Source organism: Cyprinodon tularosa, unplaced genomic scaffold, assembly GCF_016077235.1.
Source record: "Cyprinodon tularosa strain WSP-4 unplaced genomic scaffold, ASM1607723v1 ctg644, whole genome shotgun sequence".
Taxonomy (NCBI): Eukaryota; Metazoa; Chordata; class Actinopteri; order Cyprinodontiformes; family Cyprinodontidae; genus Cyprinodon; species Cyprinodon tularosa.
Window position 1 is genome coordinate 757,581 of NW_024039390.1, and position 14,222 is coordinate 771,802.

General features: G+C 39.4%; 1 protein-coding gene across 1 annotated transcript in view; it reads right to left on the reverse strand.

Moving 5' to 3' along the window:
• The window catches only part of spon1b (spondin 1b), a 159,459-nt gene that overhangs the window by 25,292 nt on the left and 119,945 nt on the right, over positions 1 to 14,222 (reverse strand). Inside the window, exons 8-10 of the mRNA XM_038308714.1 lie at positions 13,566 to 13,767; positions 7,068 to 7,208; positions 4,660 to 4,735 (exon numbers count right to left, since the gene is read on the reverse strand). Coding sequence (XP_038164642.1) covers positions 4,660 to 4,735; positions 7,068 to 7,208; positions 13,566 to 13,767 — 419 coding nt within the window. The remainder of the gene's footprint in view (positions 1 to 4,659; positions 4,736 to 7,067; positions 7,209 to 13,565; positions 13,768 to 14,222) is intronic.

Genomic DNA, 14,222 nt, shown 5'->3' on the forward strand with positions numbered 1-14,222 from the left:
TAAAGCTCAGTCATACTCAGTTTTGCCCCCGCTGTATTTTTAAATACGCAGTAGAGGTATTTAAAGGTAGTAGAGGACATGTACCTGTATATAAAAAACGCGCCCTATAGTCCGGTGCGCCTTATGTGTGTGTTAAATACAGAAATGGGACACATAACTGAGAGTGCGCCTTTTAGTCCGGTGCGCCTTATGGTCGTGAAAATACGGTATATTTCAAGACAGAGGTACTATCTGTCCAGAAAGTTGAATCAGAAAGTGGTAAATGCAGCTCCTTCTATTGCATTCGATCCACCTTAACAGCCAATGTTGCTGCTGTTAGTTCCAGTCTGGGTATGGTCATCTGCTTTAGAGGTGCCACTCTAGCTTTTCCAAATATAAAGCAGATATGGATTTGACCTTGGTGATTTGTTAATCTGAGGTAGCTTACTGTACCATAGCCTGACTCACTTGCATCACAAAAGTGATGCAGTTCAGCAGTTTCCACGGGATCAAAGTTTTCAGGCTTCATGCACCTTGCAACTTGAAAGTCATGTAGCAGATTTAACTCCTTGAGCCATCTTTGCCAAGGCTTTGCAAATTCCTGGGGAATGACATGATCCCACCCATACTTGGATTTGCAGAGTTCCTGAAGTAACTGTTTGGCTTTCAAGATGAAAGGAGAAAGAAATCCTAATGGGTCGTATACTGAACTGACTGTGGAGAGTATACCTCTTCTGGTAGCAGGTTGACTCCTGATGGTGACTTTAAAGCTGAAGGTATCACTGAGAGTATTCCAGTGGAGTCCAAGTGCAGACTCAACTGTTATTTGTTCTTTCAGCTTTTCTTTATCCAGATCTAGTTCCTTGAATGCTCCAGCTCTGTGATGTTCAGGGATGCTTGCCAGCACTTCATTGCTGTTGCTGACCCATTTTGTTAATGTAAAACCTCCCTCACTGCAGATTTTGGTGAGATCTGTGACAAGCTTCATTGCCTGGTTCACTGTTGCCACTGATCGGAGGCAATCATCTACATAAAAGTTACTTTTAATGGTTTTGATAATTTCATCAGAATAATCTTTCTGGTTGTCAGCAGCAGTTTGACGCAGAGCAAAATTAGCAATGCTTGGGGATGATACAGAGCCAAAGAGGTGAACTTTCATCCTGTAAACCTCAAGAGGTTTGTTAATGTTACCTTCTGGCCACCACAGAAACCTCAGCAAATCTCTGTCATTTTCATCAACAAAGACTTGATAAAACATTGCTTCAATGTCTGCCATTACTGCAATGGGTTCTTGGCGAAACCCTTAACAATACCCCAATAAGGGTGTTTGTTAAATCAGGGCCTTGGAGGAGCTCCTTGTTCAGAGAGGTTTCTTGAAATGAGGATGTACAGTCAAACACCACCCTCAGTTTGTGCTTTCGCTTATGGTAAACACCATGATGTGGAATGTACCAGACATGTCCATCCTTCCTGCAAAGCTGCTCAAATGGAACCTTTTCTGCATAGCCCTTTTTCAAAATGTCCTCCATGAAGGATGTGTATTCTTCTGTGTACAACTTATCCTTCTTAAATTTTTTCATAAGGTGCAGTGTGCGTTCCTTAACCATTTTATAGGTATCAGGCATAACTTTATCTTTATTTCTAAAAGGAAGTGGTAGGTGGTAGTGTCCATCTTTCATATACAATGAGCCAGAAGCAATCTCCATAAAACGCTTATCCTCAACAGACATCTCATTTTTCTCTTCATACAGGTTCTCAGAGAAATCCTGGTTATATTGTCTGATGAGCCTATCCTTCAATTCAGTAACAGAAATTCTGTTACTGGACACTGCAATAGGCCCATCATATTCTGTGGTACTATCAACACCAAGTGGTCCAGTTACCACCCATCCAAGTACCGTTTCCACTGCATAGGGTCCATTATCATGGCTGTTTATTATTTTCCATGGCTCTAATGCTCGAGGAACATCAGTTCCAATGAGGAGTTCAATGTCTGCCTCGATTTTCTTTAAAGGGACACTCCTGAGATGAGGCCACATCTCCAGGTCAGCTTGTGTGATGATGTTTTCTTTTGAGACAGGTATTTTATCCTGTGTGTAAACTTTCGGCAGGTCCAAGTATGTGCAGCCATCCAAATCTCCCACCTCTATTCCTCTAACTTCGTAGGTTCCTGCAGACTTTTCCTGTCCCATTGTTCGCAGAAGTATCTCTGTTTTGCGTCCTTTCAAATTTAGCCGGTTCTGGGTACCTCTGGGTAATCTTGTGCAGTTTCAGATGTGTTATGATCATAAATTGCAGCTTCAGTTTCACTTTCAGTGGGATTCTTATTTTGGGGTTTATTCTCTGCTGTCCTTAATCTACTGGGAGACGATTTACATCTCTCCAAAATGGTCCGTTGAAGTGGAGTCTTTGGTATAGCACCTAAATGCATAAATTCCACATTACCCTCTATCGAATGTGGTTCTTGATGAGAGCTATAATATTCATTCATGCCGTCACCTAAAGACGGTTCCTGGTCCACCTCATCACTTTGCAAGGTCTTTATTTTAGCATTTGATGCTGCAAGATCAGCTTCTAGCTCAATTTGCTCCATCTTTAACTTTAATTTTGCTTCCTCCATTTGTAAAGCATGTTTTTGTTTTAAGGCATCTACTCGTGCCAGTGCAGCAGCCTGTTCTGCTTTGGCCTTTTTTAACTCTGAAGAGACTGAGGAAGATCTTGATGTGGAAGAAGATGACTTTGATTTCTTTGAAACATTAGATATGCTGTCTGATGGTTTGATTGTTGATTGTACAATGTCTTTTTTCCATGTTTCGACATCTTTCAATAAATAGTTTAAGTTAGTTATTCGAGGCTCAAACCAGTCATTATAATCATTTTCCCTTTCGTCCTCTGATAAGAGCTCTTGAACCAACCTATGAGCATTTTTAAACTCATCCACGGCTTCCTTAAATGCTTGTACTAAATCATTGACTTCATCAATATTTCCTGCATCCGTCATCAAAGCCTTTATTTCATTAATCTTTCTAGTGCAGGCTCCCAATCTGCCTCTGCGCGAAAGGACGCGCTCTTTTAACATGTTCTCAGACGCAGGCGTGGATTTAGGGTCCAACATTGTTAATGACCACACCGATCTTTTCACTTTCAAATAAGTTCATCAATAAGCATCCTTCTTTGAAATCAACAGCTTTGCTTTCTGTAGTTATTGATCATTCTTTGTAGCGCAGCGGCGCCTTCATTCATAAACTCAGTCAGCTGATTGTACTCACGGCCCGCTGGCTGCTTTCTTTGCGCAATCAGAGCGTGATCGGCTGGCAGCTCCAGACTTTAGGCTCTTCTTCAAGTCATCAGTGAAGTTTTTTCACTTGTTGCGGCTACTCTTGCATCAAAAAAGTTTCCAAAAAAATCAAAAATTGCCAGAGTAGTCTTAGGAGGAGGTTTTTCGACACTCGTGGAGAATTTTCTTGTTTCAAAATAAGGGTGCTTTCTTTACTAATAAAAAATAACAGAAATATTCTCAGAGTTGACTTACAAAAATTCAAATATAAAGTTAAGTGATGTGTGTGAAAAAACTGTTGCACTCCTCACTCCTTCAAACAAACAATCAGATCCACCTCATCAGCTGCTTCTACTTGTTAATCTCAGCGGGAGTCAATCTGTGACCTCAGCTTTATGCCCTTACTAAGGGGTTAGACACCAGATGAGATTATGATCCCCCCCCGGTATGCAGCTTTTCTGGACTTTCAGTGGCTTTCGTCCATTTTTCCTTTGGAGTCTGTGAGTGGGACTCGTTTTATTGTTTGCTAGTCTATTTTTGGGTTTGCAGGACCTATAGAAGTTGCATCCCTTGGCCACCATGTAAAAAATCTTTCTTTTCCCACTTATCCATTAATGTGAAATTTGTGGAATATCATAGTTGGAATTATCTCTCTTAGCATTCATAGCTTTCTCTAGCCTTTCTAGAGTTACCATGGATTCTTTGTGTGCTACAAGAACAATACTGCTCTCCACACTTGGTCAATTGAGTTGGAATGGCTTGATAGGTTTCTGGTTTTTCAACACTGTTTATAAGGTCGGATGATGAAGTAAAAATTGCTGCTAAGATGTCGTTGGATGTTCTTTTATAATCTGTAGTGTATGACCTGATCTGAAAAATCTCTTTTGTTAACTTTTGTTGTCTAAGAAGTACAGTCATTACTCTAGAAATGTCAATAAAAACATTATCCTTTTTCCTGCTTTGAAAAATAACACATTCCATTCTGTTGGTTTGTCATAAAATCTGACAAAGGTTAGAAAAGTTCAAGAGACAAATTTCATGGTCTTCTATTCAGGTTTTCTGGTGGATCATTTTAGAGAGTCAGAGCATTTGGGTTGGACCAAATGTAACAAGCAGCTGTATTTGAAACGGAGAGGATGTTGAACCCAAAGGTGAGGCTCCGCAAACGTAGGAGCTTTAGCTTTACTGCAGGTTAAAGCTAAAGATCTGCTGGATCCATAAGTCATTGTTTCATCCCAGCTGCCCAAGCTTCATCTGAAACAAGCTGTGTCTGTAATGAGCACAGTTTGCCTTATTCCAACAGAGCCTCCTGGATATGTGAGCTTCAGCGTTTTAAATGTTGTTAGGCTTCTTTTCTAATTAGCTGTAATAAAGAGAGTTTCTGTTTGTGTGTTTTATTTTACCTTCCACCTTCTCCTCCTGTCCAATGTCCGCCACTATGTCATCAATGGTGTCTGGAACCACATTACACTGCTCCCCCTGTGCACAAAGGGACAATGTGCTTACATGCTGGAAACCTGAGACAAAGATATCATTTAGTCTTTGTTTTTTTTTTTTACCTTTAGAAAAACCTTTGAAATGGACAAAGACAGAAAATAATACCAACCTGACATTTGGGCTATGTGTGTTTCTTGCACCAATTTAGAAATGAAAGTAATAATTACAACACAAAGCTTTACAATTTGACTTTATGATGAATTCTGCATACCTCGCCAACTTGTTTGCTATCCATGGGTTTTTACTAGAAACTGCTGAGTGGACTACTGTTGCCAAAGCAACAAGTCGCAGCTTGGTTGGCCTTTTTAACTTGCTGCTTTTTTTTTTTTTTCTTTTTTCTCCTAATAGGTTGGAACTAATATGGTGGAGTAGTTGAAGAAAGGAGAGTCCTCCAGGTGTCGTCCATTTATGGTGCTGCTTGAAAATAGATTTCTTTGCTCTCAAGCCACGTTGTAATCTCGAGCAAGGCTAGTGAAGATGAGACGGTTCTTGCTGCTGTTGATCTGTGCTTCAAAATGTTTTTGAATAACAGTAAGCCTACATGACAATTTCATGGAAATTTTGTATGTTTATTTATTGTTAAATATTTGTTGGTTCTGATAATTTTGTATTCTAATAAATATGTATTGCAACTTTATTGGGTTGAGAGTATATTTCATCAACAAAATAATGTCTAATTAAAATTGCAATATTAATAACAGTTGTTATATATTGAAATCATTATCGTAATTACAGTAAGATATAATTATTTTTAGATTATACAAACAATCCATTTGTTATTTTAAGAAAACTAAACCAAATTGTTGGGGTCAATTACATTGGCAGGGTTATGAACTACTCAAATTGGGTTATTTTTAACCAAATATTTTTTAGTTTGCATTTGAGCTCTCCTTCTCCTCACTCTCCTTTTCCACATTGTCTGCTGTATCATCTGGCTGCTTCCACTGCTTAATAGCTTTAAATCCATCCGTAAACACTGACTTCTGACATGTCTTGTTATTGATCATCTTCACATGCGATTCACTTCTGCTCCCAGCGTGGTTTGACATGACTTGTTGTTTCTCTGTGCATGCAGGACATTTTCAGGGCCACAATTTGAGACATTCATGTGAAGACCAGAACAAAAAAAATTAGATCCAACAAAAAAGTGTTGGTGTTGTGTTATCAATAATATCTAATATATCTTATTTCTAATATTATATAATACAAAAACACAGAATTGAGTACTTGTTTTTTAAAGTCGTAGGGAAATCATATTTAAATGTCAAATCATTCTGACTTAAGCATGTATATAAATGTACTCTTTATCAGACAAAATTGTCCCAAAAGTTAGAAAATTTCTGTCTTAAAATCTGTGGTGTTTTTTTGTTTTGTTATTTTAATGCAGGCCGGTTAGTTATGTGTCAGCCTGTACACCTAAATTCGGCCAATCATAAATCAACGGTCATCTGTCAATCTAATTTTTTCGGTCATAGCACTGTGATTCGTATGAAGCAGCCAATATACGCAACAGTTGAAATAAGAATAGTTTCTTTCCCATTGAGTTGCGTCCCAGTGTTCACTGGGATAGACGTCTGTGTCTTCAGCAGGCGTAGAGCTAACAGAACTGGCAGCGTTGCGAAAAACATGTATGGCTGTAAGCCTTCTACACCAAACCAAGCTTCTGCCGCCCTGGCGTCCTCTTCCACAACAACTTTGTCCCAGCTTTCCTCCTCTAAATAAAAAATGTATGATGGAGGAGACTCATCCACGACCTCTGACATCAAACTCTCCTCCTCTTGCATGTTTCTGCTGTCCATAGCATTCCTTGACAGTGTTGTTGCTAAGTGCTACTCGGTCCCAATGTAATTTCCCATTGGGAACCTACTAGCACTAAGTTGCTAGCAAGATTCTTCCGAAAAACCAGACACCACCAAACTTGCTTGCGAACCTGCCGCCACATCAATCCCGCCCCCTTGATAATCGACCAATCACATTCATTTTATTCACTCGTGTAAAGTTGTTTACCATTCGGGAGAATTTGGAAATGCAACGGTTGGAACAGCCGCTTCCCTACGACTTTAAAGATTTTAAACATGTTTTAAACTAAAACATGATGGGCTGCCAGTGGCTTACCCTGGTGAAGCCTACCTTCAAGTGTAGCCAGTTTTCTGGGGGGAAGCCAATTAGCTACATTTTATATTGTATCGTTCATAATTGTACCAGATAAATGCCAGTAGTGTGTGTAGAAATGTATACACACATTAAAATCATTATTGTCAATAATTTCTATGTCATCAATATGGTGACACAATAAAAACAGTGAATACTTTACCTTCCTTGCAATACGTTCCACAACTACCCGAGCAACAGGAGTAATGGCCCCACCTTCTGGGTCATAGAACGGGCTTTGAGAATGATCCAGGCTGGTCAAAGGTCGAATTTTCTCCTGAGGAACGGTGGGCTTGTTTGGTGACTGAAAGAGCCCAAAGGAAAAATGTCAATGATCTGTTAAATACAGTGTAATAATCTTAAATAAAAGAATTAAAATCCACTTCTGCACAAAAAAGGATAAAATGGGACCCACAATGCAGGCAGGAAGGAATGGAGCAGCAGGGTAATTAAAAAAAAAAAAAAAAAATTTACAGCTTGTCTTAAGGAGATCAGGATATAAAGCATGAGCAGAAAGAGAGACATGGAAAGAGGATTATTCCACGGGGAATAATAATAATAATAACAAGTTAATAATAAGTTAAAGGACCCTAAGAATAAACTAGAAGGCTAAATGCAAATAAAAGCCCAAACATGAAAAAAAATCCCTAAAAACTATCATTGGAAAAAAAGTGAACTGGAAGGAAAAACTCAATTAGCAAAAGCCACAGAAAAAGATGGAAAGGAATGTTAGAAGATAATAAACACACAAACAAATGAACACAAATGGAAGAACCCATCACCTCAAATCATGACAAACAAGACCATCACCTGATCCTTTTGTCGACTGAGTGGACGGTTCAGGAATAACTGATTATGTTTACATCAAGCTTAGGTACAGTAATCTAAAACAACTCCTGCATAAGAGATCATATTTCTTTGTTATAGTTAACAAACATTGGATTTCATTGTTCCTCTTCCAGTGTAGGTAGCAATTTATTTATCTGTTAGTTTATATTTACAGTTTTCCTCATTGTTCTATATTTTCGGCCTGTAAACGTCTACAGATAGGTTCATCTGTCATCATCTCTACTGTTTTGTTTTTCGTTAAATTTGTTCTGTTGCTGGTTCGTCTTTATCTTCTTCTTCTGCATAATTTACCGTTTTTCAGATTTCTCTGCTGGCCCTACTAGTTTTGATTGGAGCTGGAACAGTAGTAGCCATTCAAAATTTCCCCACTTTCATTTATTATCATTTATAAATTTCATTTATTAATGCATTATAAAATTCTATGGTGCAAAAAGTGAGGAGGCCCATGGAGTGAGTGTATGTGGCTATTTCTGATACAGAAATAGCATTTATGTAATTAAAATATCTATTTCATTCTAAATTCCTACTTTTTCATTATCTTATTTTTGAACTATTCACACTTGTTGAAGACATTATAACAATAAAGTCTTTCTAATTACTCCTGAGAGGTCTACAGAGAGATATTTTATTTTGTTATTTAACTTAATTTTATAAAGTTAAGGAGGATTTAATCATATATATATATTAAACAGAAAGTTGGTCATCTCTGGTGTAGGTATAATTTTAATAAAAAATTCATATTTTTTTTATATGTGGTTTTACTGCTTTAGTTTTGAAACCAGATTTCATTTGATTTTGTATGCGGTATGGCTTTTATATATTTATAACCATACTGCATTTCATAAGGTATGCCATCATTCTGATACTGACCAGAATGTATTAAGCCTGCCATATTTATCAAGGTTCATATCATCCGTTGCAAGTATGGAGATGGAGAGAAAGAGGGGAAGAAGAGTGATAAACAGGGAAATGCAACAGGTTGGTCTAACACTAAATTGAAGTTTATGAACAGCCATCAATATTTGTTATATTGAAAACATTAGCAAGATTGTAATATATTCAAACCTATTAAATAATGCCAGTTTGACAATACTACTTATTGCAAAGAAGAAAAATTACATTAAACACATATTTCAGTCTAGTAAAGACTAGCGGGGTTTTCCATGGTGTTCTTCTTTTTATAAAAGGGTTCTTTGGGAAACCATCTCCAGTTCTAGAAGAGCTCCCAAAACTTTACTATCTTGTTGAGCTTTTTTAAGTTTTTGCTCTGATGTTGTTACCCCAGCAGATGGTACAGCAGACTTATTGAAGATATGTTGCGTGGTGATGCAGCTAAAGGATCTTCCCTAAGCGGTATAGTCTGCTGTAACTGCTATTGTAGACAGCTTAACAGTGCTGTCTCCAGTTGCCTGTTTTCTAGGTAAACACTGAGGGAGTTAGCAGTGGTATATGTTTCATCAGTTTAATACTGGGTCAGGTAATCATGATCCTTGAAGTGTATTTTTTTGCTAAAACAAGTGTTAACATAATGACAATGGTGGTGTGTAATATGTACTAAGGTTAAAATTGTGGAGTAGTTCCTTCACAGAAATTTAGAGAAGATAGATTTTTGACAGTATGCACTTCATGCTGTCATGATCTGCCCTGATAGCTGACCTTAATTATTCATGTCTTTGACCACCTGCTTAATTAATTCTGCCTGGTCTCTAATCATCTCTGATCCCATCCACCTGGACATTCTGCTTTATATTGAGCTCAGTTCAGCTATTGGGTCCAGATCATATTTTGCTTCCTGTTTGTTGTTTGGTTTATTTCTAAGGTTCATGTCTTCATTCCCGACTGCCAGTGGATTGAGAGGTTTAGTGTTTGTCTTGTCTTCTGGTCCTGTACTGGCCCTTCTCTACGGGGAATCAGGGATTTGGCTCAGAATGCGGGGAAGGTCGGTTTTATTCCCGTAAGCCTGGCTCCTAGGATAAAAACCAGTTTAAAGTCCTGCAGAAATCCTGGTACCACCTATTGTCTCTGTTCCCTCAACCACTGAGTGTTAGAAATCCAGTTTGTGTGTTTCCTTTTTCCACCACCAGGAGGTGCCCTGTCCTCGCCATCCCTTGCTGCACACCTGCGGCTCATTGGACCATTATCTGGAGGAGTATTTTAGCAGTGGGCTGTCACTACCTCGACTGTTTGCCAGTTTTGGGTTCTCTAGTCAAGCTGAGATTAGTTTAGTATAACCTAGCTTTGTTTCTCTGAGTCTAACCAGTTCTTGTCTTTGCTCTCCGGCAGGAAGCTTTCCTGTGTTACTGGATACCTGGACCTTCTCCCCTCTGGAAGGAAATACCGAGTTTACACTGAGCAGGGGAAAACCTCCACATGTTCCGTTTAAGTTCCCATCGGAAATCTGAGTGACAGTCCGCTCCATTACTCTTCCGGGTCCAACGCCTGTCTACCTGTGCGCCCTCCAACGTGTGCTCTTTTCACTGGATACCTCACAGAGACTGGATTCAAGGACTAACCAGGCCTCCCTCAAACCTGAGTCCCATTCCTGCATTATCTAAGACCATCCAAGATTCCCACAGACCCTGAACTGACTTCTGAACTTCCCTTCTCACTTCCAGTTCCGTTTCACCAGCTCACTGAGTACCAGATCCTACTCCTGTTGACTTCCACAATAAACCTGTTAAACTTTTACCGTGCCCTCTGAGTGGTTTCTCTGCATATGGGTCAGATTCGTAAAACCGATCATGACCCTGAGCCTGCCTGTCTGCACGTGATCCTGCCTGTCTGCATCTGTGCCTGTCTCTCTGAGCACGCTTCTGGACTCGTGGAACTCTGAACCTGCCTTCATGCTCTGAGGATTCCTGGAAGCCTGGATCCCTCCGTTCCTGTTTGGATAGTAACGGATCTGTTTTCCCCTGACCTGGATCGGCCTACTGCCTGTTCTCCAGGGCTGCAGCATCGGGGAAACTCTGGGCAGCTAAGGGCCGCATCTCGTTAGTAGTGCATTGGCTGATCCAGCCTATAATTGAGATGATGGACTGAACTGTTAAACAAGAGTGTCAGTGATTGACCCGCCCCCCTCCCACATCCGCTTCAGTCTGTAGTTCAACAGCAACCCACCTATGTGCCTTTTCTGTCTGTTTATTTGAATAAACGTTTACTTTCCTACTGACTGGATCTTGAATACTCAGTCCATCTGTTCTGTTCTATGACACATGCACTATATAGTAATAAGACTAGCAAAATAGTGTATCATTATCAAGGATAATTAGTCACTTTTTTGCCTTGTAAAAAACTAGATTTAGGAAGGCAGTCAAACTTAGAACACTGTCAAAAAAGATGAAAACTACAACAGACAAGAGAGTTACTTGGAAAAGTCCCTCAAATCACATTCATCTTAAACAAGAGCGTAAATAAAGCCCCACTTTTTTGTTTTTACTTTTAAATAATGATATTCACAAAAATGCAACCATGATGTGAGCGTTAATGCTTGCATAAAAGAAGAATGAATTTGCTCATGAAGCCCCCAACACTCAAGAAACACTCTGTCTTTAATAACAACAACACCTGGTTTTATGTGAGGGAAGTTTTTGAAAAGTATTTACCATCTCCCCTCTGCAGGATAGGCGCTATGCGTATTCATGAGTGCAAACTATAAATAAATTGCTCTAGTCTCAAAACAGTTGGTGAATATGGATGAGCCCCTTTTATTTCAGGGCTGTAAAGTTTTTCACAGAAAGTGAAACTGAAAAACACTCTGATGCTGCATTTTATAAACATAAAGGCTGATTTAGATATACTGCTTGTTGTTGCTTGATTGCACAGCGGGGCAGTGGGTAGCACTGCTGCCTTGCAGCAAGAAGGTTCCAGGTTAAATTCCTGGCCGGAGGTCTTTCTGCATGGAGTTTGTATGTTCTCCCCGAGCATGCACAGGTTCTCTCCAGGTACTCCGAAAACATGACTTAGGTTAATTGGCCTCTCTAAATTCTCTTTAGACGTGAGTGTGTGCATGAAAGGTTGTTTGTCCTGTATGTCTCTGTGTTACTCTACGACAGACTGGTGACCTGTCCAGGGTGTACCCCACCTCTTGCCCATAGACAGCTGAAGATAGGATCAAGCACCCCGCAAGACCCAAGCAGGGAAAAGCTTGATGAAAAACGGACTGCAAATATGCAAATATGCACTGCAAATATGTGTGGTACCACACAAACACAAAGCATGTGCAATGAAGTGCAATGAAGCTCATTGTTTCTAGTGTAGAAACAATGTTAAGAAAAGCTGCAAACTAGCTGTGCATCACAGACGTGCTCCAAACCACTAGGGGGAGACAATCAACACATATGAGACTGTGGAGATTAGTATGTGTAAATGTTGATTAACCAGACAGACCCTAACTCTAAATCCCATTGTTTCAATCAGGCTGCCTTCAAACTGAAGGAGTCCTACAGAGCTTGGTTGACTTGTGGGGCTTCTAAAGCTCCATACAGGTTCTGTGAGGCCAAGCAGGCTGCTGACAAACACTCAGGCCTGGCAGGAGTGCCCCTGAACTGGCAGACTGGGATGGTGCCCTGGGCTTCCACCAGAGGAGTTGTTACCCCTCGCTCCATAAATGTTGGCATACTATGGAAGAATATTAATTGAACCTATTAATACAGTACTCAGCTGTCTGTTAGCACAATGTCAGGACAGACAGAAAACATAACTGACTTTAGAGAAGCAGTCTTGTGCCTCAGAAATCTAAATTATTTGTAGTATATAAGAGAGTATATAAATATAGTATATAAGTGATAAAGATCTTTTTACAACAGGAAAACATTTAGGATACCTGCCGGTCTTTCTAGGAGGAGGAGTATCAGTAACTTTGCCCCTATCTTCTAAGAAATTATGTAAAAAAAAAAAAAAAGGAGTTTTATCTGAAACTTTAAAAAACATCAATTGTTGAGCTTGATCTCAGTCAAACTAAAGAAAAGTTATAGTTTGTTTTGAGCCCATCTGGCTTTGAGTAACAGTACCACATTTAAAATAAACTAGAGCAAATCTTCATAAACACCTTTTTACAAACTACCAAGCACAACAATGAAGTGGTGATGATATTGGCTTGCTCTGCAGTCATTATCTTTAACATAAACTCTCCAAAAGCCAAAGCACTGTGAAGTTAAAATGAAGGCCAATTGTCTAAGAGCCAATGCTTGTTTCTAATTGGGTTATAAACAGCATCATGATCTCAAAAACAACAGTCAATCTGCAACACACTGGTTAGGAAAAAGAAAAGAAGAAGAAAGTGTTGCAATGGTCCATTCTAAAGCTGTACATCACTGTAAAGCTGTGATCTCTCCAGAAAGATGTGCAAGAACAAATGTCTTCACAAGATAATGAACTAAACTGCTGAAGAAAAGTTATTTAAGGGGTCTCTTTAAGTCAATTATACACAAACAATATGTCAGGTGAAAGCTCTGATTTTTTTTTTTTTTGCTGACCCCAAAACAACCCTGAACTGGATGAAAAGATCCTAACATTTCTTATAATTCATGTATTTCTGTGATGGCAGTGCGGCATGGAAACATTTCCAGTAATCTGTCGCTAATGTACCTACATGCCTCATCTTTTGACTTAATGGCCTCTTTTTCTGATTTATGTTGCTGTTATTTTTTAATGACCGTCATGATGATAGATCTTGTGAGTTCTCCACATTTATCTAGCTGAGATGCTGGTTTGGGACTACAGGAGTATGGTTCATCTTTTAGGTATCAAACTTTGTAAAAACAAACAAAAAAACAAACAAACATGTAATAATAAATAAAGTAAGATTTAGTACCTCATATGTGACACCGCTGTCTGTGCCTGCGTCCCATGGGATGAGGTCTGCCACAAGTTTCTGGACCCAGCCACAGTCCTTGGTGCAGAGATCCTCTCCTGACAGCCCCACATTCCAGTCTGGGCTTGGCCCAAGCATAGTGAGGAAGGACATAAGATGCCGGGTCCGATCCACAGAAAACTCTGCTGAGGGAGCTGCTCGCCTGGTTTAAGTGGAGGGAACATAAAGCAAAATCAATAAAGTGACAAGAAAAAGTATTTACCACTTAATAGTATCTTCTGTTTCTGTGTGTTCATTTAACCAGAAAGATCCAACTTAGGTTACAAACCTATTTTCCATGGCAAAGGTTTTGAAAAAAAAAAAATAAATGTAGATAGTTTTAGAGAACACCCTTATTAAATATAGGAACATGAAGAGTAAAATGTAAAGTCAATGACTGGATGAGGTCACCTTGGTTTCCTTAGACGGAAAACGTTAAACCAATTTGTCTGGCTTCTTTGATTGAGGTTTTTGAAAACCGGTTCCTGTGCAGAACGGATTCCGTATGTTCTAATTCCATGGCACCATTTGGCAGCTCGCTTAACGATTCTCTTAACGATTCCAGGCAACACCAGAACCTAGCTCTAGGCAGCACGACTTACGTCATGTTTTTTTTGC